This window comes from Nerophis ophidion, linkage group LG05 (assembly GCF_033978795.1).
Source record: "Nerophis ophidion isolate RoL-2023_Sa linkage group LG05, RoL_Noph_v1.0, whole genome shotgun sequence".
NCBI lineage: Eukaryota > Metazoa > Chordata > Actinopteri > Syngnathiformes > Syngnathidae > Nerophis > Nerophis ophidion.
In genome coordinates, this window is record NC_084615.1 from 37,883,590 (window position 1) to 37,905,634 (window position 22,045).

The 22,045-nt window shown below is 40.0% G+C and overlaps 2 protein-coding genes across 2 annotated transcripts; one reads left to right on the forward strand and one right to left on the reverse strand.

Moving 5' to 3' along the window:
• Positions 1-47: 47 nt before the first annotated feature.
• Positions 48-6,689, reverse strand: lg05h1orf131 (linkage group 05 C1orf131 homolog). The gene is made up of 8 exons (XM_061900795.1): positions 6,461-6,689; positions 3,596-3,849; positions 3,401-3,451; positions 3,212-3,307; positions 1,554-1,640; positions 1,443-1,471; positions 822-955; positions 48-695 (listed from the first exon to the last, which is right to left on the reverse strand). Exons 1-7 carry the CDS (start codon positions 6,537-6,539, stop codon positions 823-825), a joined length of 729 nt encoding a protein of 242 aa, XP_061756779.1. The 5' UTR covers positions 6,540-6,689; the 3' UTR covers positions 48-695; position 822.
• On the forward strand, positions 6,664-21,236 carry gnpat (glyceronephosphate O-acyltransferase). Its single transcript, XM_061900794.1, has 17 exons — positions 6,664-6,836; positions 11,915-12,106; positions 12,176-12,352; positions 12,431-12,560; positions 14,057-14,184; positions 14,511-14,586; positions 14,669-14,820; positions 14,940-15,070; positions 15,651-15,904; positions 15,980-16,078; positions 17,680-17,826; positions 18,768-18,847; positions 18,927-19,067; positions 19,147-19,246; positions 19,340-19,433; positions 20,525-20,586; positions 20,668-21,236. The coding sequence occupies exons 1-17, from the start codon at positions 6,813-6,815 to the stop codon at positions 20,709-20,711; spliced, it is 2,031 nt and encodes a 676-aa protein (XP_061756778.1). The 5' UTR covers positions 6,664-6,812; the 3' UTR covers positions 20,712-21,236.
• The last annotated feature ends 809 nt before the right edge of the window (positions 21,237-22,045 follow it).

Consider the following 22,045-nt stretch of genomic DNA (forward strand, 5'->3'; position numbering starts at 1 on the left):
CCCTCATTTAGCCCTCCTCGTTTCTTGCCAGGCAAGGACTACTTGGATTGTATACAACCATCATTTAGTGTACACACCTACACAAAGGAAATATATTTTTTGTCGTTTATAAAACAGAAATATATTACCCATGATGACAAAGTAATATGTCTAGCGTGGTGCATTGCTTGAAATAAGGCTAACTCTGCAGCATCTCCTGCAGAGTCAGCAGATACATTGTAGAATTTGACTCTCACAAATAGTGAACATTAAGTCTTTTTCGTGTCCACTTTGTTTTGTCACACTTGTTTGTCCTCATTGTCCATTTGTGACGTTGAATCAGTTTGATTCCAACAACCAGCTTGAAAAATCCCAGGTAATGTCCTTGTGAGCAAAGCAGTAAATCCTCTGCCCTTTAGTAGTTAGCCAGCATATAACCACTGAGGTACAGGTGGTTGATTGTGAATGTATTGTGACGACATTTAACACAATTGGGAGGTAAAATTAGCTTGGATGGCATGCTTGTCCCCATGCGACGTGTATCCAGTGGTTTCCCTTTGTTGTCCATGTCTGATGCGATCTCACCTGGGTTTAGGTGAGTGGCAAAGCATTCACTTCACGTTCCTGATGAGATGTTTCACACCAGTCATGTGTTCTCTACTCACAACAGAAATGAATGTATTTTCTCCTGCTCCATGATGAAGACAGAACTCTTCCTGCAAACATGTCAACAATTTTCAAGACACTTAAATGGACCCCTATTATTGAAAAACCATGCTGTGTACAAGCACCGCAACGCTCCTCCCTTCTATAGGCGTGGACTGTTATGACGTCGTACCAACCTTATTTTCGCATTCTTTTGCCCTTGATAGTCTGGATCATTTTGGGGCTGAGAATCAGCATTCCGTTTTTGAATCGGCCCACTTGGCCCGTGGGAGCTGATGAGGAACCTGATGTGGTCTTCTTCTTGTCCCTGCTGGAGACGGACACACATGGATGTATGATTTAGCCATTGAGATGCTCTTAGTGTGACAAGTACTACTGCACTATTGTATATATTTACTTATTTGAAGACAAAGTAAAGACACGACTGAAAATGCTGTAATATACAAGCCACGCAAGTAATTGGTGATGTTACTTTGAAGAGAAACACTATGCACAAAAACTGGAGCTTTACTTTAGTGTTTATAAACAATTACGCATACAGGCGACAAAGTGAAAAATTTTTATCTTTTGAAAAGCCTGTGAAAAAGTGATGTAAGGTGCATGCCAGCCCAAAAATTGCCGATGTCACTTGTACAATTAGGTAAAAAATGGTCTTGGAGTAGCTACAAAGTATGAAGTCAGTCAATCTTTATCTATATTGCACTTTTCAAAAATAGCATTAGAGGTTTAAAAATTGCTAATAAAGCTTGCAATAAACATTCTTTAAAATATCTCAAGGAGGGAAACTGTTTACACACCTGTGACTCTTCTTCTTTTTCTTTAGGTCCTGCATAGCAAAAAAAGATAACATGAATTTAACTGTCATCCATGAATTAAAATTTTATTTTTTGAACGTTTAAGGGTCTTACCGGCTGGACCTCTTCTTTCGCCTTTATCTTCTTGTCTTTGATTTTCTGCTGCAGTACCTTGTAGTTGACGTAATCCTTCTTAGGAGGCTGAGCGGAATGTGAGAAACAACCACAGTTAGTCAGATCTCTTTTTTAGAAAATTCAGTGGTACCTCAACATACGAGTGCCCCAATGTAATACTATTTTGAAAAAAAAGCTACCTCTCGGCCTTTTGTCATGCTTTAAGATACGAAATTAAATTTGGGATTGGAGATGTATTTTCCCACCCTACTGACCTCAAGCCACCAAAACGGGAAAAAGCGAGTGCAAAGGAGAACAGCTAAAAGAAGCGGACGACCAAATAAAAAACAACATTAAAAACATGTGCTACCGTGTAGCCAACCCGGCAGGAGCCAGCCTCCGAACCATGCAGGCAAAGATGCCAAACTTCTGAACGGCGGACATTTATCCATTGAAATATAGAGAAGTTGCTGATGCCTGACTCTACAAACTGCATGATCAAGCATTACCCTTGGTACCCAGAAATACATATCGTTTTCTGTCAACTCTGCCCTCTGCTCCATCACTCAAACACGTCCATGTACAGCATAAACAATAATAACAATCCCTCAAATTCTTCTTCTTCTTCAGTGTTCGAATCAAACAGTTGGGCGAATAGGGCATTCAAAATGCCCGGCTCCGTCTCGTCTAAGTCGTCATTAAACGAGTCAGTGTCGCTCCTGTTAATGTTAAATTATTTCGCTGCTGCTCTATTCCCGTGTTCTACTGTGTGACTGATCGCCTTGAGCTAAAACTCGGCACGCCTCCCGCAGTCATATATTCCAGCATGCACCGCGCGCTTCTTCTTCTACGAGGGAAAATAAGGTAGACGGCTGATTACCGTAGAAGAAGCGCACTTTGTGGGTGAGGAATAACTTAATAAAGTGAGCTTTACACGTTTAGTGTGTTGTGTTGTGTGACATTAACGTTTGAGCAACGTTGAGTTATTGATATATTGTTATTGCTTTGCACTATTTCAAGACGTCGTTAATGGAGTCAGTGTCGCTGCTGTTGTCTAGCAGTTCAGTGACAATTCCTGCTTTCCTGAAATCATGTCTTTCAATAGGAGCCATTTTGGGGTCTTTACATTTAAACACACAAATGGAAATGAAACAGCACGGCCTGGCGCAGTCGTATATCCTAGCATGCACCGCGTGCTTCTTCTCCTACGGGGGAAAATGAAATCGGCGGCTGCTTACTGTAGTTGTGAGACCTGTTGTGGCTCAATATTGGTCCATATATAAGGCGCCCCGGATTATAAGGCGCACTGTCAGCTTTTGAGAAAATTTTAGGTTTTTAGGTGCGCCTTATAGTGCAGAAAATACAGTACATTATTTCATAAAACAACTGTAGTTGTTTGCAGTCCAATCTATTGTATTGTTTTTAAACATTTGTTATCTAAAAGTTAGTTTTTCTTTGTGAAAGGCATGCTGCATGTTAAAATGGTGCTGCTTTAGGGGGGCAAGCACTAATTAAATTGATTTCAATTCATTTTAATGGGTGGTGTTGATTTAAGATACTAGTGTTTTGAGTTGATACTCGTGTTGTGACCCAACTGAACTGGTATTTTGAGGTACCACACAGCATCCGCAATGTATTTATATCTGATGTCTTCTTACACGGGCTCCCAACATGATGGCACGATCCCGCTCAAAGACACGCTGCTGTTCCTTTTTGAAGCCTGTTATTCCAAAACGATGCACCTCAAGGCGAGCCTAGCACACATAACACACTCATAATTAACAACAGAATGCACTGTCAAACAATGAAAAAGCTTGACACAACCAGAGAACATCCTGATAAATTACCTTCTCCAAATCGAGATCATCATATGAGGCGGTTTCCATCATCTCGGATTTCTGCGGAAGGTGACGCAAAGCCAAAAGAGACAAAGATGGCAAGAAACAAAAAGACAGTTAATTTCACCGGTACGGTAGCCATTGGAAATTGTTTCCAATTATGTGGCAGATGAGGGTAAGGAAAGAATAAAAACATAAACTTACAGGTGTTTCATCAGCGGCTGGGATCTCTTTGGTCCTTCTTGATTTCTTAGCAGGATCCTGAAAGGTGACAACTTCGACATGTCTTACAGGCTTGATGGTAGCATCACATTGAAAAGTGTTGTCCAACTCTGTCAAATGCTCCTCTCCACAATTGTCTCCACTGACACTGCAGACATTTGCATCACTTTTCAGAACCTCCTCCTCCTCACACATGGTTTGATTTTTCTTCCTCTTTTTTGATCTGGTTCCACTACCTGAAGACAAGTACAGAGCAACACAACCTGAAGACAAGTACAGAGCAACACAACACTTCTTACTCCAATCTCATAATTGTCATTATTTACTTGTAATGTATTATGCAGCTGAGATAGGCTCCAGCAAACCCGCGACCTTGTATAAGACTTTTAAAGTCATTTTGATAGTAGGCTATTATAGCTAATAATAGACACTTACGTCATGTGATGCCTTCATTACAACACTTATATAAGACTTATAAAGTCATTTTGATATTAGGCTAATATAAATAATATACAGACTTACGTCATGTATTGCCTTCATTATAACACTTATATACAGCTTGTAAAGCCATTTTGATAGTAGGCTAATATAAATAATATAGACACATTATGTGTTGCCTTTATTATAACACCTATAAAAGACTTTTAAAGTCATTTTGATAGTAGGCTATTATAGGTAATATAGACACTAACGTCATGTGTTGCCTTCATTATGTTGTAAGCATTTCACCAACCTCGCGCACTTTGCAAAGTACACGTCATTTCCATTGTGCGCAAGCAATTTGCATATTGCAAGACGAGATTTAAGACAAGATTTTGTGGATGGTTTAGTCAGTAACCCTACATTATTATATTTTATAAATAGTAAACCAAGTTGTGGAAGTAGTTTAGTCAGTAGTTTAGTCGTGGCTGTACACTGTATAGTGGTTAGGGTTAGGGTTGGACTGATTTGAGGGCAATACTCAGTTATATTGTCCCGACTACGAATGAAAAGATTTAAATAAGTATTTAATAAATTCTTTTGACACCAAAAACATGTATTTGCGCCCTTTGATTTGCAAAATGTGCACCACACATTATTCAAATATATAGCTGGGAGGATTTTTTGCAAAAACATTGCGCATTATACAAATTTGCAAATTGCTCACATTGGTATTGTGCCTAAAACAGTTATAACACTTATATACGGCTTTTAAAGCCATTTTAATAGTCGGCTATTACAACTAATGTAGACACTTACGTCATGTGTTGCCTTCATTATAACACTTATATACGGCTTTTAAAGCCAATTTAATAGTCGGCTATTACAACTAATGTAGACACTTACATCATCGGTTGCCTTCATAATAACACTTATATACGGCTTTTAAAGCCATTTTAATAGTCGGCTATTACAACTAATGTAGACACTTACTTCATCTGTAGCCTTCATTGAATGAATGAATGAATGGTTTATTTTGAGCCATGCAAAAGAAACAAAAGAATGACATGAAATAGAAAAAAAAAAATATATATATATATATATATATATATATACATTATTTTTACACCTACATTGAAAACATTACATGTGACTAATCTTTTGTAGATGTCAAGATTGGCTCAAAAAGGAGTGGGAAGAAGTAAACTTATTAGGTCCCACCCCTATACATATACAATATATATATATATTTATATATACAATATATAATACAATAATATATATAATATAATTCAATTCAGTGGTTGCTGCGTAGATGCCATATATTATCTATATATAATACATTTACATTCACACACACTTACATATATACAGACACATATATACACAACACACACATAGGGACAGCGTGGCGCAGTGGGAGAGAGGCCGTGTGCAACCCGAGGGTCACTGGTTCAATCCCCACCAAGCACCAACCTCGTCACGTCCGTTTTGTCGTGAGCAAGACACTTCACCCTTGCTCCTGATGGCAGCTGGTTAGCGCCTTGCATGGCAGCTCCTTCTATCAGTGTGTGAATGGGTAAATGTGGAAGTAGTGTCAAAGTGCTTTGAGTACCTTGAAGGTAGAAAAGCGCTATACAAGTACAACCCATTTATACCATTTATATATACACATATATACAATTTATATATATATATATATATATACACATACATATATATATACATATACATACATACAATACATATGTATAGACACATAATTACATGCATATACCCAAAATACACACATATCCATCACATATACATACACACACACACACACCTATATAAATACTCTATATATAATAGTATATATAATATACACTTTTGTCTAAACATTATTAACAGTTTTTGGGGCCTATGGGAATAAGCTTTCATTTTGACTGTGATATTAGCGGTTAATAGTGGACCTGTGGCTGTGGAGCTACTGCCCCTGATCAACAGGACCTGAGGACCACTCTTGCTATGTGTCTTATGTGTGAATTAAATCATCTGTACCCTTCTTTATAACAGATATATATGGTTTTTAAAGTAATTTTGATAGAAGGCTATTTTAGCTAATATAGACACTTACGTAATGTGTGGCCTTCATTATAACACTTATATACGGCTTTTCTTTTTTCGCGGCTCCAGACAGATTAGTTTTTGGTATTTTTACTGCAATATGGCTCTTTCAACATTTTGGGTTGCCGACCCCTGGACTATATCATAAATACGTTCAAACTACCTTATTTAGTGACAATCGTTTCATTGCCTCGATATAAGAGTTTCGCAACAGTTACGTTAAATCGTCACATTTACACAAATGACGAAAGAGAAGGAATAACCGATTCTGATAACTATTTAACCAACAATCAAGCTACCTAGCTAACCGGTTACACTTACCGAAGTCGTACAATGTGTCCAAAGCCTGTTCCAGAAATACACAGTCATCATCCTCGTTTTTATTCGCTTTGGGTTTCATTTTGAGTGAAACTTTACAGCAAATTTATGGAAGAAAGCGGTCGTCTTTGATAAAGAAAATAAACGTAGCACGTGTCCTAAGGGGTTCGGGGCGGTGACGTCACGAGGTGGTTGTAATTGTCCTATTCGGCTTCCCGTAGCCGTGTGTGAAAATGCCGGAAGTAGAGGCTAACGCCCTTGGAAAACTTCGCCATATCGCGATATTGTTCTATCAATACACAGTGTTGTAAATCTCACTTGTCTCGCTGGATGGTGTGAGCTTGCGGGACAAAGTATGGCATCCAAAGTGGCGTGTTCGGTATGTATTCTTGGATGAGGGAGAAGCTAAGCTAACACTCTCAGTGTCAGTGTGGCATTTGACATTTGATTCGGAATTCCGCTTGAGTATTCATTTTAGTCGCGAAGTGAAGAGAATCAGAGCGATGTGACGTCACGTGTACTTTTGATAACACTATCGTGTTGTTGTCATTGTGTACTAATGATTTAAATTTGGTCTACAAGTATGCAAAACTTATCTGTGGTTCCAAAGTAATGCAAACAATTAGGTACCTCCTAGTTTGCGTTATTTTTTGTTTTTAATGTCTACCACTATATTGTTCAAATAATGTCCTCCAGCGGCTATTTACTTATTTTAATCAGTTGCAGAGAGTACCAGGCGTCTATGACATATATGGCACCATTATTAGAAAGGAGGCTCTAGACCAGGGGTTCTCAAATGGGGGTACTTCATTCACATCCCATCTCCCCGGATTATAAACAACTCAAATGTACTTCTAATGTATATACTTGTTCTTATGCTATCTGAACTCACTATGTTCTCTGCTGGCTGTACATATCCTACTAAAGAAGACCTACACTGTTTCAATGTCCACATTTCTCTGTTGATGCAATTGTTGATGACTGAAGTTCTGATATCAACCAAAGCTCCTCATCCCACCCCCCGGATTGTAAATAATGTAAATAATTCAATGTACATACTATGATGATTAACTTGTGTGATGACTGTCTTATGTTGATAGTATATATTTGTAGCATGAATTGATTAACGTGGACCCTGACTTAAACAAGTTCCATCCATCCATTTTCTACCACTTATTCCCTTTTGGGGTCACGGGGGGCTCTGGCGCCTATCTCAGCTACAATCGGGCAGAAGGCGGGGTACACCCTGGACAAGTCGCCACCTCATCGCAGGGCCGACTTAAACAAGTTGAAAAACTTATTCGGGTGTTACCATTTAGTGGTCAATTGTACGGAATATGTACTGAACTGTGCAATCTACTAATCAATCAATTAATACTTGAAGGTATGCCAAGAGGTACGTGATATTTTTTTTTTAATATTCTAAAAATAGCAACAATTCAAAAATCCTTTATAAATATATTTATTGAATAATACTTAAAAAAAATATGAATGTAATGTAATGTGAAAAGAAATACAACAATGCAATATTCAGTGTTGACAGCTAGATTTTTTTGTGGACATGTTCCATAAATATTGATGTTAAAGATTTCTTTTTTTGTGAAGAAATGTTTAGAATTAAGTTCATGCATCCAGGTGGATCTCTATTACAATCCCCAAAGAGGGCACTTTAAGTTGATGATTTCTTCTATGTGTAGAAATCTTTATTTATATTTGAATCACTTGTTTATTTTTCAACAAGTTTTTAGTTATTTTTATATATTTTTTCCAAATAGTTCAAGAAAGACCACTACAAATGAGCAATATTTTGCACTGTTATACAATTTAATAAATCAGAAACTGATGACATAGTGCTGTATTTTACTTCTTTATCTCTATTTTTCAACCAAAAATGCTTTGTTCTGATTAGGGCAGTGGTTCTTAACCTTGTTGGAGGTACCGAACCCCACCAGTTTCATATGCGCATTCACCGAACCCTTCTTTAGTGAAAAATAAAATGTTCGTTTTTTTCAAATTCAAGAAAAAGTCATATTTTTTTTTATTGGTGCACAAAATGAACCGTGCATTATCATCACCTTGTTCAAAGAACAAAACCAACACAGTGCATGAACTCACAACAACTTACACACCTTACACACATTACCATGAATTGATTAACGTGGACCTGCGACTTAAACAAGTTGAAAAACTTATTCGGGTGTTACCATTTAGTGGTCAATTGTACGGAATATGTACTGTACTGTGTAAACTGTACTGTTTTATATAATGTATTCTCGTCCTTTGCAATCTGGTAGTAAAAGTTTCAATTGATCAATCAAACAACCTGCAAATCAGATGGAAAATTAGAGGCAACATTGTTTGGGGGTATCCATAATACGCCGATTGGGAAAAGTTTTTATTTACACGATAAGTCGGATGTGTCTTTACCTCTGTGGCGGAGGCTCCGCCGAACCCCTGAGGCCGACTCACCGAACCCCTAGGGTTCGATCGAACCCAGGTTAAGAACCACTGGATTAGGGGGTACTTGAATTAAAAAATGTTCACAGGGGGTACATCACAGAAAAAAAGGTTGAGAACCACTGCTCTAGACCAGGCCTGGCCAAATAATTTTGACTCGGGGGCCAAATTTAGAGAAAAAAATGTGTCTGGAGGACGGTGTTATTTTTAGGAACACTAATACAAAACCTCACAATAATGTCTAATTGAATGCTAAAAACGTTGTGACAGAACGCCTTAAAAACAGAAGGGAATTTCAATTTTTTTTTACTGAATGAGACACGTAATGTACATGAAAATAAAGAATGTGGGATTTACAATATTATCTATGAATGATAAAACCCCAAATATTGACAACATATGAATGTCACACCCCTCTCCATCCACATATTTTACAATCAATAAAAATGCAACAAACACAGCAAAAAAAAAAAAACACCTACCGTATTTCCTTGAATTCCCGCAGGGCATATAGTATGCGCCTGCCTTGAATTACTGCCGGGTCAAACTCGCTTCGCAAAATACTTAGTGCATGCTTAGTATTACCGCCTGGTCAAACTCGTGACGTCACGAGTGACACTTCCCCTGTCATCATTTTCAAAATGGAGGAGGCTGATTTCAATACCGGTAATTTGAAATCGCATTAAGGGAAGAAGATCCAGTAGGATTTAAGGTCCAAGCTTACATCACACTCAAATCTTTAGTGCATGCCTTTAGTAAGTGCCGGAGTGAGAAGAGGTTTTAAAATATTTAGCGCATTCTTACTTTTACCGCATGCCTTCGGTAAGCGCAGGAGTGAGAAGAGGTTTTAAATTAATTAGCGCCCCGGCGGCAATTCAAGGAAATACGGTATATCTGATACATCACTAAGCTTTAGAACTTTGTTGTAAAAATTTCCTTCAACGTCTGTCTCTAACACCCGCATTCAGGCTCTGGAAACACTCTGTGGAAACGCTCCCCACCCACACTGCTTGGTGCCTCGTCTGAGCTGCTGTGACTTACATTACCATAGTCCCCAATTAGATTATCATAGTAACTAATTAAATTACCATAGTAGCTAGTATATCAGGCAAAAGTGCAGATTCCAACCATTGGGATAATTTGTATAGTTTAAGACTCGCGGTCATTTGAAAACATCACTGGACATCATAATGGCAGCTGCACTTTCCAGCTTTAAGGATGTAAAAAAAAATAATTTGGGAATGTCCGGCGGGCCAGATTGAAAAGCTTAATGGGCAGCATGTGGCCCCCAGGCCTTAATTTGCCCAGGTCTGCTCTAGACCAGTGTTGTTCAACCTTTTTAGATAGATAGATAGATAGATAGATAGATAGATAGATAGATAGATAGATAGATAGATAGTACTTTTATTGATTCCTTCAGGAGAGTTCCCTTAGGAAAATTTAAATTCCAGCAGCAGTGTACAGAGTTGAGACCTAATTTAAAAAGTAAATAATAAATATTTGGGGAATATGTTCTTGTTTTGCATCCACTGTCATCCTAGTAACCCCCCCTACCCCAGAGAGGAGTTGTACAGTCTGATGGCGTGTGGGACAAAATAGTTTTGAGTCTATTAGTCCTGCACCTGGTATGAAGCAGTCGAGCACTGGACAGGCTCCTCTGGCTACTGATAACGGTATGCAGAGGGTGACTGGCATCATTCACGATGCTCACTAGTTTTTCTACAGTCCTCTTCTCTGCCACCGTCACCAGTGAGTCCAGTTTTATTCTGATCGCATAGCCGGCCCGCCTGATCAGTTACTCTAGTCTGTAGCTGTCCTTAGATGTATACTGTCCCCCCCAGCACACTACGATGTAGAACAGAACGCTGGCAACCACAGACTGGTAGTACATCCACAAGAGTTTTTTGCAAATGTTGAAGGAGCGCAGCCTCCTCAGGAAGTACAGCCTACTCTGTCCTTTCCTGTACAAGTGGTTCCTGTCCAGCTTTTTGTCCACCCACACACCAAGGTACTTGAATGAGTCCACGGTCTGTACCTCGACTCCATCGATCACAATAGGTTGTGACCTTGGACCCGACCTCCCAAAGTCATTGACCAGTTATTTAGTCTTTGACGGATTGAGTTGCAGGAGGTTCCAGTGGCACCAGACAGCAAAGTCTCTCACCAGGCTCCGAAACTCTTCCTCTCTGCCGTCCCTGATGGCTGTGTCATCCGCGAACTTCTGGTCATCCGTGTTGTAGCAGAAGTCAGCGGTGTACAGGGTGAAGAGAAGAGGGGCCAGCACCGTTTCCTGCGGTGCTCCGGTGCTGCTGATCACAGTGTCAGACGTGATGTCCTTCAGTTCGACGTACTGTGGCCTATCGGTGAGGTAATTTGAAATCCAGACAACCAGGCAGGAGTCCACTCGCATTCTGTCCAGTTTGTCATGGAAAAGGCGGGGCTGGATAGTATTAAAGGCACTCGAGAAGTCCAGGAACAGGATCGTCACAGTGCCATTTGTTTACTTTGTCGCCAGTTCAGTTTTAGTTTCGTTCTGCATAGCCACGCCTAAGCTTTAATGCCTTTTGTTTATTTTTGGTTTAAGCATTAGACACTTTTTACCTGCATGCTGCCTCCCACTTTAGTCAGCATATTGTGATTAGGACAAACCATTGTCGTCTCACGGGACGTGTTCTTGAAATCTACAAAACAATTAGCTAACAGCTTCCACCTACTGATATTGAGGAGAATAACATGGTTACTCTGCCGAGCTCTAGACAGCACCGACACTCAACAATGGCACATTATTTGCGGATTATAATTACTGGTTTGCAAAAATATTTTTAACCCAAATAAGTGAAACTACATAACCTCCCACGGCACACCAGACAGCATTTCACAGCACACTAGTGTGCCACGGCACAGTGGTTGAAAATCACTGCTCTAGACAGCCATTTTAAAAATATAAAAAGACTCTCCACACCAATACAGTGTACACCTTTTTCCTGTATTTTCCCCTAGCTTCGGGATCCGATGCTTACGAAGAGAGATGACCTTGACGACATTTTGGAGGAAAGGAGGAAATCCAGTGACCTCAGATATGCTGTCAAGTGTTACACTCCCGTCCTTTACAAAGGACTGGTGCCCTGCAAAGCAGATGCACTGAAGACCACCACGGTCCACTCAGCTCATGTTCAATATGTCATCCATCAGGTAAATAGCGGTTCTATAGCTTCTGGCAGACCTGCAAACTGCACTGATGTTGTCTGCTCACCTCGGTAGGTTTCCAAAGAGACGGGGAAACCGGCGGAGGACGTCCAAGCGGAGGCGTCGGGCATCTTAGAGGAGATGGCTCACCGCTTGCAACTCAGCACCATTCGCTTCTTCGCCTATAGCCTCAACAAGGTCTTCAAACGCTTGTACAGGAGCATCTGTGTCAATGAGGAGGGAATCCAGAGAGTGAGCCTTAAACCAACCATGTTCCTACTACTTAAATGCTGGCAACTACTGCGCTAACAATTATCAACCTGTCGTTAGCTTCAGCAGGTCATCCAAGAACACCCGGTGGTTCTTCTTCCAAGTCACAGGAGCTACATGGACTTCCTGCTCATGTCATACATCATGTACACCTACGACCTCGCCCTGCCTGTCATTGCTGCCGGAATGGGTACGTTGTCTTTGCTGTTGTGAGTTTAATTAAGTCACAGAATTATTTGCATGTATGGGGACGGCATGCTTCGGGTGGTAGAGCGGCCGTGCCAGCAACTTGAGAATTCCAGGTTTGATCCCAGCTTCCGACATCCCAGTCTCCTCCGTTGTGTCTTTGGGCAAGACACAACGCCTAATGGGTCATGGTTAGCGCCTTGCATGGGAGCTCCCGCCACCAGTGTGTGAATGTGTGTGTGAATGGATGAATTTGGAAACGGTGTCAAAGCGCTTTGAGTACCTTGAAGGTAGAAAAGAGCTTTAAAGTATAATCCATTTTTACCTTTTTTTTTTTTTTTACAAAGCAAAGTAGATTTCATTTTGAACATGCTACAATATAAGCTGTAGACATAAAGTGTTTTTTGTTGGGGGGTTCCAGTTTTTTTTTTTAGTTACAAAAGAGAGCCTATCAATTGCTTTTCCTTGTGAGATAAGAAGCTTGATTTCCCCGCGCCAAAACAAAAATGTCTACATTTAACATTTACCATGTCGTAACAAGTGTACACCTGGGAGAAAGTGAAGAGGAAACATGTAATTTGCTGCCATATGATGCCATCAGCAGGCGAGTCACTGTGACATCTTCACAACTGTAAATTAAAGCTAATTATACCATATTACTACTTTACAAAAAATATAAAAATGTTCTCTGCCTCACATAATCATTTATTTAATGGTAAATCTAAACTTTGACCACAACTTTTAACGGGGTCCAACAATATTACCTCACAGGCGCAGCAAAAAGAAGAAGTGGATGCTGTGTTTTTTTTATATGTTTTTTATTTGAGGCTGTTATTTTTCAACAAACAAACGGCTCCAGGTAAACCGTGACCCAGAGAGGGACAAATGGTAGAAAATGGATGACTGGATGAAATTTTCCCTGCCACATATGTGTTTTTGCTGCTTACAGTTCTCTCGCATTTATAAACGAATTATGACAAAGGCATGCATTGTAACTCTGTTTCACAACACACACATACCTGCTTTGCCAGACACGTGGCATAAACAAATTTGAAAAAGTGCCTGAAAAATATCTATTTGCATTGATCTGTGTAGGAAAATTCCTGACTATAATATCATGCTGCTTTTGTGTTAAACAAATGCTTTGCAGGTAGTCTAAATAAAGGTGCTTTCAAATGAGCATTAAATGCCTTATATTTTATACTTTATATTTCAATTGACTGAACTATGCTATGATTTTAGCTGACTAAAATGTGATGTAATTTAGATGACAAAAAGTAGACTAAAACTAAAATGCATTTTTTTGTTCAAAACACGTTTACTAAAACTAAAATAAAAAACTGCTGTCAAAATGAACACTGATAGCATGAAAAAAAATTGTTTTTACAATTTAGACAAAACTTAAAAATCACAACAAAAACGGTCATCTAACAGCTGTGACCGAAGCTCTCCGAGTCTGCACTTACAGGAAGCATTGAACATGGTTTCTTTATACCGCAGACTTCATGGGGATGAAGTTTGTCGGCGAGATGCTGCGCATGTCCGGCGCTTTCTTCATCCGCCGCTCGTTTGGTGGCAACCAACTCTACTGGGCTGTCTTCTCCGAGTATGTCAAGACTATCGTCAAGGTAACAGTTCTTGCATTTAATTGCTTATGTTTTTAGTCAAGGAATGTTTTGCTGCTAATTTTTATGCCTAGAGGCCTGGCGCTCATTTTTATTGGGTTTGAAAATGAATGGTCACTTTATAATGAGCTATATTATTAAATAGTATATCAATTTACTTTGTCACCTGTAACAAAAAGCTACAATGATGTTATCATATATTGACCTACGGTACAATGGCTCGATTTTAAAATCTTGAATGTACACAAATTGCCTTTAATTTTTCTGTGTTTGCCCTCAGTGGAAATAGTTAAGACACCCCTGATTTATGTTGACGTTTTTTTGTCTAGAATGGCTATGCACCTGTTGAATTTTTCCTAGAGGGAACTAGGAGTCGAACGTCTAAGTCTTTAACTCCAAAGTTAGGTAAGTCAGACAAAGGTAAAACAATCTGTGGAAGACATAATCTGTTTTTGACATTCCAAATAATTTTGCCAAATTGACACAGGCCTTTTGAACATTGTGATGGAGCCTTTCCTCAAAGGGGAGGTGTTTGACGTGTTGCTAGTCCCGGTCAGTATCAGCTACGAGAGGATCCTGGAGGAAGCGCTCTACGCAAGAGAGCTTCTCGGCGTTCCCAAACCCAAAGAATCCACTTCAGTGGGTCCCCCCCAATTATACGTCATAATTTTATTCTATTAAAGCTAAAATTATTTGTAGTGTTTTAGCAATTATTTAACAACTGTGCTGACATCACTTTGTTTTCCTCGCCTTTTCAGGGTCTCTTTAAGGCCAGAAAGATCCTGCGTGAAGACTACGGAAGCATACATGTTTACTTTGGTCAGCCGGTGTCGGTCAGAAGTTTAGCGCACGGCAGAGTGGACCGCTGCCAGTTCAACCTGACACCCAGGTACGAGTCTACACACTGATAAAATATATTTAACATAGCAATAATGAATTTAGATTTTTTTCGAGAAGTTTCTGTTAGTGAAGTGAATTATATTTATATAGTGCTTTTTCTCAAGTGACTCAAAGTGCTTTACATAGTGAAACCCAATATCTAAGTTACATTCAAACCAGTGTGGGTGGCACTGGAAGCAGGTGGGTAAAGTGTCTTGCCCAAGGACACAACGGCAGTGACTAGGATGGCGGAAGCGGGAATCGAACCTGCAACCCTCAAGTTGCTGGCACGGCCACTCTACCAACCGAGCTAAACCGCCCCATTGTTGCCTCCATTGTTTTAGTAGCAGGCAAAAAGTATTGAGAAATGACAAAAATTTGTTGTTCCCCACTCTGCAGCTATAACTTTTTATTTGATGTTGGTGTAACTATGTGGCTACTTAGTTCTTTTGGGCATACAGTTATCCAAAATCTTGTATTTAGACAAAGAATTGATTAATCGTCCAACCTCTGATTGACTCATTAATTCTTTTAAGGCTCTGTCTCCATACTTTTGTCCACGCACTGCTTATAACAAGTCTTATTGTCAGACACATCCCGGCGAGGCCCAGCATGGAGACCCAGCGCTTTGTCAACGATGCCGCCTACAGCCTGGTGAGGACTCAGGAGCAGAACACCGTCTTGAAGCCGTGGGTCCTGCTGGCGTCACTGTTGCTCCAGAACCAGGCGGCAACAGCAGGGGCTATGGGTCAGGAAGCGGTGATGGCACTCGAACAGTTAACCGGTAAAGCTCTGTGGCTTCGTGACCTTTCCCGGCAGTACGGCGCCTTCCTCCACTGGCCTGGTACAGTATGGCTTTGTTGTCATGGAGACAAAGAGCCGATTCATTTGAAAACTTTTTGTATTATGTCACTTTTAGATCACCTACCTCCTTTAGAAGTCGTGTCCTCCAGCCTGTCCCTACACGGAGGTCTGGTGAGAGTCTCAGACGGGAAAGTCCATCTAGCATTGGAACAAGGTTTTTGTTTTGTTTTTATTGTTTTTTTACTAAATGCATGCATAACCCAGTAAGAGGTTGTATTACCCCGGATTTCCACTGGATGCGTAATGGCTTCTGAACGGCGCCATTATGTAACATCGCCGCCATCCGCCAATCCCCACCGCCGTTCTGATGCGCATTGTTGCGGCTCAGAAGAACCTCGCTGGACGACCTGCTCAGTGGCCTTGTGGTTAGAGTGTCCGCCCTATGATCGGTAGGTCGTGAGTACAAACCCTGGCCGAGTCATTCCAAAAACAATAAAAAAGGGACCCATTACCTCCCTGCTTGGCACTCAGCATCAAGGGTTAGAATTGGGGGTTTAATCACCAAAATGATTTCCGGGCGCGGCCACCGCAGCTGCTAACCGCTCCCCTCACCTCCCAGCGTGTGAACAAGGGGATGAGTCAAATGCAGAGGTTAATTTCACCACACCTAGTGTGTGTGTGGCTATTATTGGTACTTTAACTTCAACTTTTTGGGAGATCTTGTGAATCCACATTAGAGGAGTGGTGAACCACAAACAGTTTTTCTTTCCATCCAGAGGAACCAAAGCAATTACATTTGGTTCTGCCATTCCAGATATGCAACGGCTGTGAATGGCAACACCCTGGCGCGTCCCGAGCTTTGCCGTCCATCAATACACACAGGCGGTCGTCTTGACTTGACTTGTGGAAAAAAGATGACAGTTTTGCCTTGTACAACAACTACTCAGTTTTGTTTCTTTATTTGTAGCAAGAAACAACACAACAGTAACATAATCCCTAGCGAGCAACGTACACATACACACATCTCATTTAACTCCCGCTAACCATTCCCCTGCTTCCCCGGCCTTCGTATCAGCTGGTTCTTTGACACGCGACCCAAATTAGCTGTCCGATATATGCCTGTAATATGATTCTTTGAATTTTGACCTCTAGAATCAGCATCTCCTCATCCATTTGTGTCAACAAGGTGAAATTACGTCTGAAAACCTTTTGACAAGTTTACTTCAGGTTTGCCTGTTAGGATGTTTCGAAGTGTGAAATACAATCCTCCTAAAACTCAAAAGTACTGTATGTCATTTTAAAAGTAAACCACATCATTTATTTTGTATTTGTCCGTGACTTCCAGTCCCACTCTAGCAGATTTTAGCTGAATTGATCCGCTTTGTTAATCAACAAGCAAGGGCCAGCAACAATATAAGCTCTGTGTTTATTTAGCACATGGATGCAATGCGCAGGGGATCCGCCGATGATGGAAACTTACACATTGACTAGAATGGAAAAAAAAAAAATCACCTGCCGTGGCGACACTGCTACAGATCCAGAAATCCAGTGTTAGGATTTTCCAACTTTGTGGGAGCTCTTTGGGGGGACGTTTTTTGCAGAATGTCTACAAACACTCCAAATTTTTTCCAGAAGAATGAAAGCTGTTCTACCTGAAAAGGTGGGAACATCGCCCCCTTAACTTGACTTACTTTCATACGTCGCAACACTATTGTCCACACATTTTATTTCAATTTCTAGTCTTCCCGTCTCAGCTTTTCGGCCAGAACAATAATGATTGACAGTTTAAGAGTGATGTTCCATATGTGTGTTCAGGTGGCGCCGCCTCACCGGAGGAGGTTCTTTTGAACCGGGCAGTCCTTTTGCTCTCTTGCGCCTCATACAGGAACCAAGCGCTCCATGTCTTCCTGCGGCCAGCGCTGCTTGCCTCAGCAATCTACGCAGCTTCCTCAAGGGAAAAGCGTAAGTCACAAGAACAATAAGAAGTTTCACATCTTAGTGACAGGTTCATAACATTAAAAACTGCTTTTTGTATATCATATTCTCCTGCTAATTTCAGGAACTTTTATGATCCATCTATTTCTTTTCTATACCGCTTATCCTTATTAGGGTCGTGGGTAAGCTGGAGCATACTTTCCCTGCTGACTTCGGGCGAGAAGTGGGGTACGCCCTAAACTGGTCGACAGCCACTTGCCTGACACATACAAACAACCATTCACACTCGCATTCACACTTATTGGCAATTTACAGTCTCCAATTAACCTAAAGACTGGTGAACACAAACATTTTCTGAATCTTGTATTTTTTTTGAGATGAAAAAAAATCAAGCCAACACTGAAGGGGGAAAATCATGACAAAAACAACGCGATTGTCTTTGTGTGGATCCCTCTTAAAACGCATAGTATTGGAATGTGAGAGGAAGCCGGAGTACCCGGAGAAACGCATACCATGAATTGATTAACGTGGACCCCAACTTAAACAAGTTGAAAAACGTATTCGGGTGTTACCATTTAGTGGTCAATTGTACGGAATATATACTGAACTGTGCAATCTACTAATAAAAGTATCAATCAATCAATCAAAAACGGGGAGAACATGCCATAGACACACAGCGATGCCCAAAACCAGATTTAAAACCATATCTCCTGACTGCGCGGCCACCGTTCAGCTAACTTTTAGAATATTAAATGAAATTGTAATTGATCCTAGTGAGGCACCGAAGTAGGTTTATTTGATTAAGATACTCTATATATTTGAAATCGTGTACAGGGTAAATTTGCATGCTACTCCTCTTGGCCAAAACGCTCGGATTCCACAGCCTCCTCCACCGTCCACGCCTTCTCTGCCTGGGGTAAAAATTATGTGTATTATTTACCCCTGAACTGTTCACGATGTTTTCCCAGAGGACGTCTTTAACACTTTCCACTTTCTGAGGAACGTCTTTTCCAACGAGTTCATCCTGTGTCCCGGAGCCACCGTGCAGGTGAGGGGGGAAGACAAGACAATCTTGACATTTCCAACATAATTAGGACAACTCAAGGGCTAACCGTGTTGTGCTTCAGGATTTCGAGGAGGCCTGCTACCTGCTGGAGAAGACCGGAGTGTTGCAGGTGGCCCAGCAGGAGGTCATTGTCATGGAAAGAGGGCAAAAAACATTAAGTTTCCTCACAGGGATGTTGGAGCCTTTCCTGCAAGGATACCAGGTATTGTGGCGCTTTTGTAGCTCCAAACATTTCTAATGAAGTATCTTTATTAAAAGTAATAATGTTAAAAATATTGCAGGTTGTTTGTCGCTTCCTCTGTGAGGAGGCCACTGAGGCTCTGACACAGAAGTCCTTCATCCCTGCTGTACGCAAGTTCATCATCAAACATCTGCTAGCAGGTTTGCTTACATTTAAATGGGTCCTTTTATAATCTACCACAAATACATACATATCATAATTTAGCGTATATATTGAGTGTGTTTGTTTCATAGGCAGGCTAAGATACTTGGAGGCGTTGTCCTCTGACCTGCACAAGAACGCTCTGGCAGCTCTGTTAAGACTGGGAGCTCTACGCAAAGTCAACAGGTGCGCTCGTTTTTTCCACCCGCGTGTCCTCCTTGTGCATACTGTACAGTGTACACAAGGAACACTAACATGTAGTATTTACAATCCAATAGTCTGTTTGAGTCCATGCATTTGGGAAAGAATAAAATACAATTATTTAAAAATAAGACATTTAAAAATTAAAAAAGTACACTGTAGTTTAATAATCCACTATACACAATAACAAGGGCTTCACGGTGGCAGAGGGGTTAGTGCGTCTGCCTCACAATACGAAGGTCCTGCAGTCCTGGGTTCAAATCCAGGCTCAGGATCTTTCTGTGTGGAGTTTGCATGTCCTCACCGTGAATGCGTGGGTTCCCTCCGGGTACTCCAGCTTCCTCCCACTTCCAAAGACATGCACCTGGGGATAGGTTGATTGGCAACACTAAATTGGCCCTGGTGTGTGAATGTGAGTGTATTTGTTGTCTGTCTATCTGTGTTGGCCCTGCGATGAGGTGGCGACTTGTCCAGGGTGTACCCCGCCTTCCGCCCGATTGTGGCTGAGATAGGCGCCAGCGCCCCCCTCGACCCCAAAAAGGGAATAAGCGGTAGAAAATGGATGGATGGACACAATAACAAACTGTGCAACACATATTAGGATATCTTTCTAACTAATATCATTTTTTGACAAAATATTTTTTTTAAATGTTTTTGTTTTTGTTTTTGTTTTTTTAATAGAAATATTTTTACTGGAACTTTATATATATTTGAGAATATTTATTATATATTGTGTGCGTGCTTGTGCATGTATGTATTTTCATTTGTTTGTATTTATTTTTCTATCTTTAATATTCACATCGCTATTTATACTAAAATCTGTACATCATTATTAGAGAATTGTTCCAGTGGAAATATTGTACCAAATCTATCAGATTTTACCCGGACAAACAAATCATATCATATACTTTACATTTTATGTCAGTATGATTCGTGATAGTTTCTTTTTATGATAGTCTGAAATTCTTTAAGAAAAGGAACTTTTATATGTGAAAGTGTCTCATGGACAAAAAATAATCCTTAAAGTGTAAGAACATACAAAATATCTAATAATTCTTCCATAATGTTTTCCCCAGTCCGCAGCAAGACTCCCTGAGTGTCAGCAAGGTGATGGTCAACTCTCTGGAAGACACTTTAGGTAAGAAGCCGGTTAATCAAGTTCTTAATGTCATTCAAACAAATGATAAATAGATCATAAACACACTGTATCTTTGTGCAGGAGGAAAGCTGCCTACTCACAAAGCTGCCACAGCTCGCCTCTAACTCTACTAAATCGCCACCTTTGCCAAAACAACTTGTAAGGGATTTTAATAATTACCAAAGGATGTCGGACTGACACTGTCTTTTTTGTGTGTTTATAGTAAGAGCTAACACTCCCCTTATGATGTGTTAGGGGAAAACCAGGTCAGATTTGTGTGATCACACATACAATTGTTTAGTTGCTCAGAGAAAGAACAATGTTTACATGACTTTGCCAAAGTCTGAGTTGAAACTGCCATCACACGTGTTGCACTACTTGGTTTGTGTCAAGGTTTAAGGTGTTTTTTTAATTTTTTTATTTTACTGCAGAGCATCGCAGATTTTGAATGAAGCCAGCCAAATATTTGTAAATCTGTCCGTTTAGTTCAACAACAACAACAACAACAACAAAGGTCTGCCTTTTATCATGCTTTTGTATTTTGGCATAATGTAGTACTATATATATAATATATATATATGTACATGTTTGTGTGTGCGTGCGCATGGAAAGTTAGTTATGATCGTAATAAAGTGTTTTTACAAATATGATCTTTTAGTGTTTCTTCAAATAATATTGAGAAAAATACTTGAGTGAGTAATGCATGTTGGATACACTTTATTGGTAGGTATATTTGGGTCCAAAGAAAGCTTTTCAAATACATCCATGAGGTTAATGTCTGTGACCCTATCAAGAATAAGCGATATAATATGTAGCAGAGGAGCTACACTACATAATGCCGACCACTAGGTGTCAGGCTTTTATGTTTGAATGGCTGATCAAAACACTACAGATGCCGTTTTGAGTTCATGTTGTTCCAATAATTTGTGCTCAATGTAATGGAATTACACCCAATAAATGTAACGTTTACGAGGTTTTCGAGAAATATGACTCGCCAGCTAAAATTTTGTAGAGAGCAAACTATAACCTACTACCCAATAATGTACAACAATTCTTCTCAACAAAAGAGGAGAAATATAACCTTTTTTTTAACCTTAGAGGAAAATAAAATTTCAAACATTCATATGCTTGGACATCATTTAGCATGTCAGTATGTGGAATTAAATTATGGAATGAATTAACCAAAAAAATCAAACAAAGCACCACAATGATTCAGTTTAAGAGACTGTTCAAACTGCAAGTGTTCACAAAGTACACAGAACAATAATAATGATGAACATTTTTATCCTTTTTTTTTTTTTGGAGACAAAAGTTATTTATGTATTTGATATTTGTTTACTTAAAATGGTATATTATTTATTTATTGTTTATTATCTGTTATGTTACAGACTACAGGGAAATTAGATAAAATTGCTATGGTATGAAAAGGGGTAGGATTAAATAAACTCAGCTTCTTCCT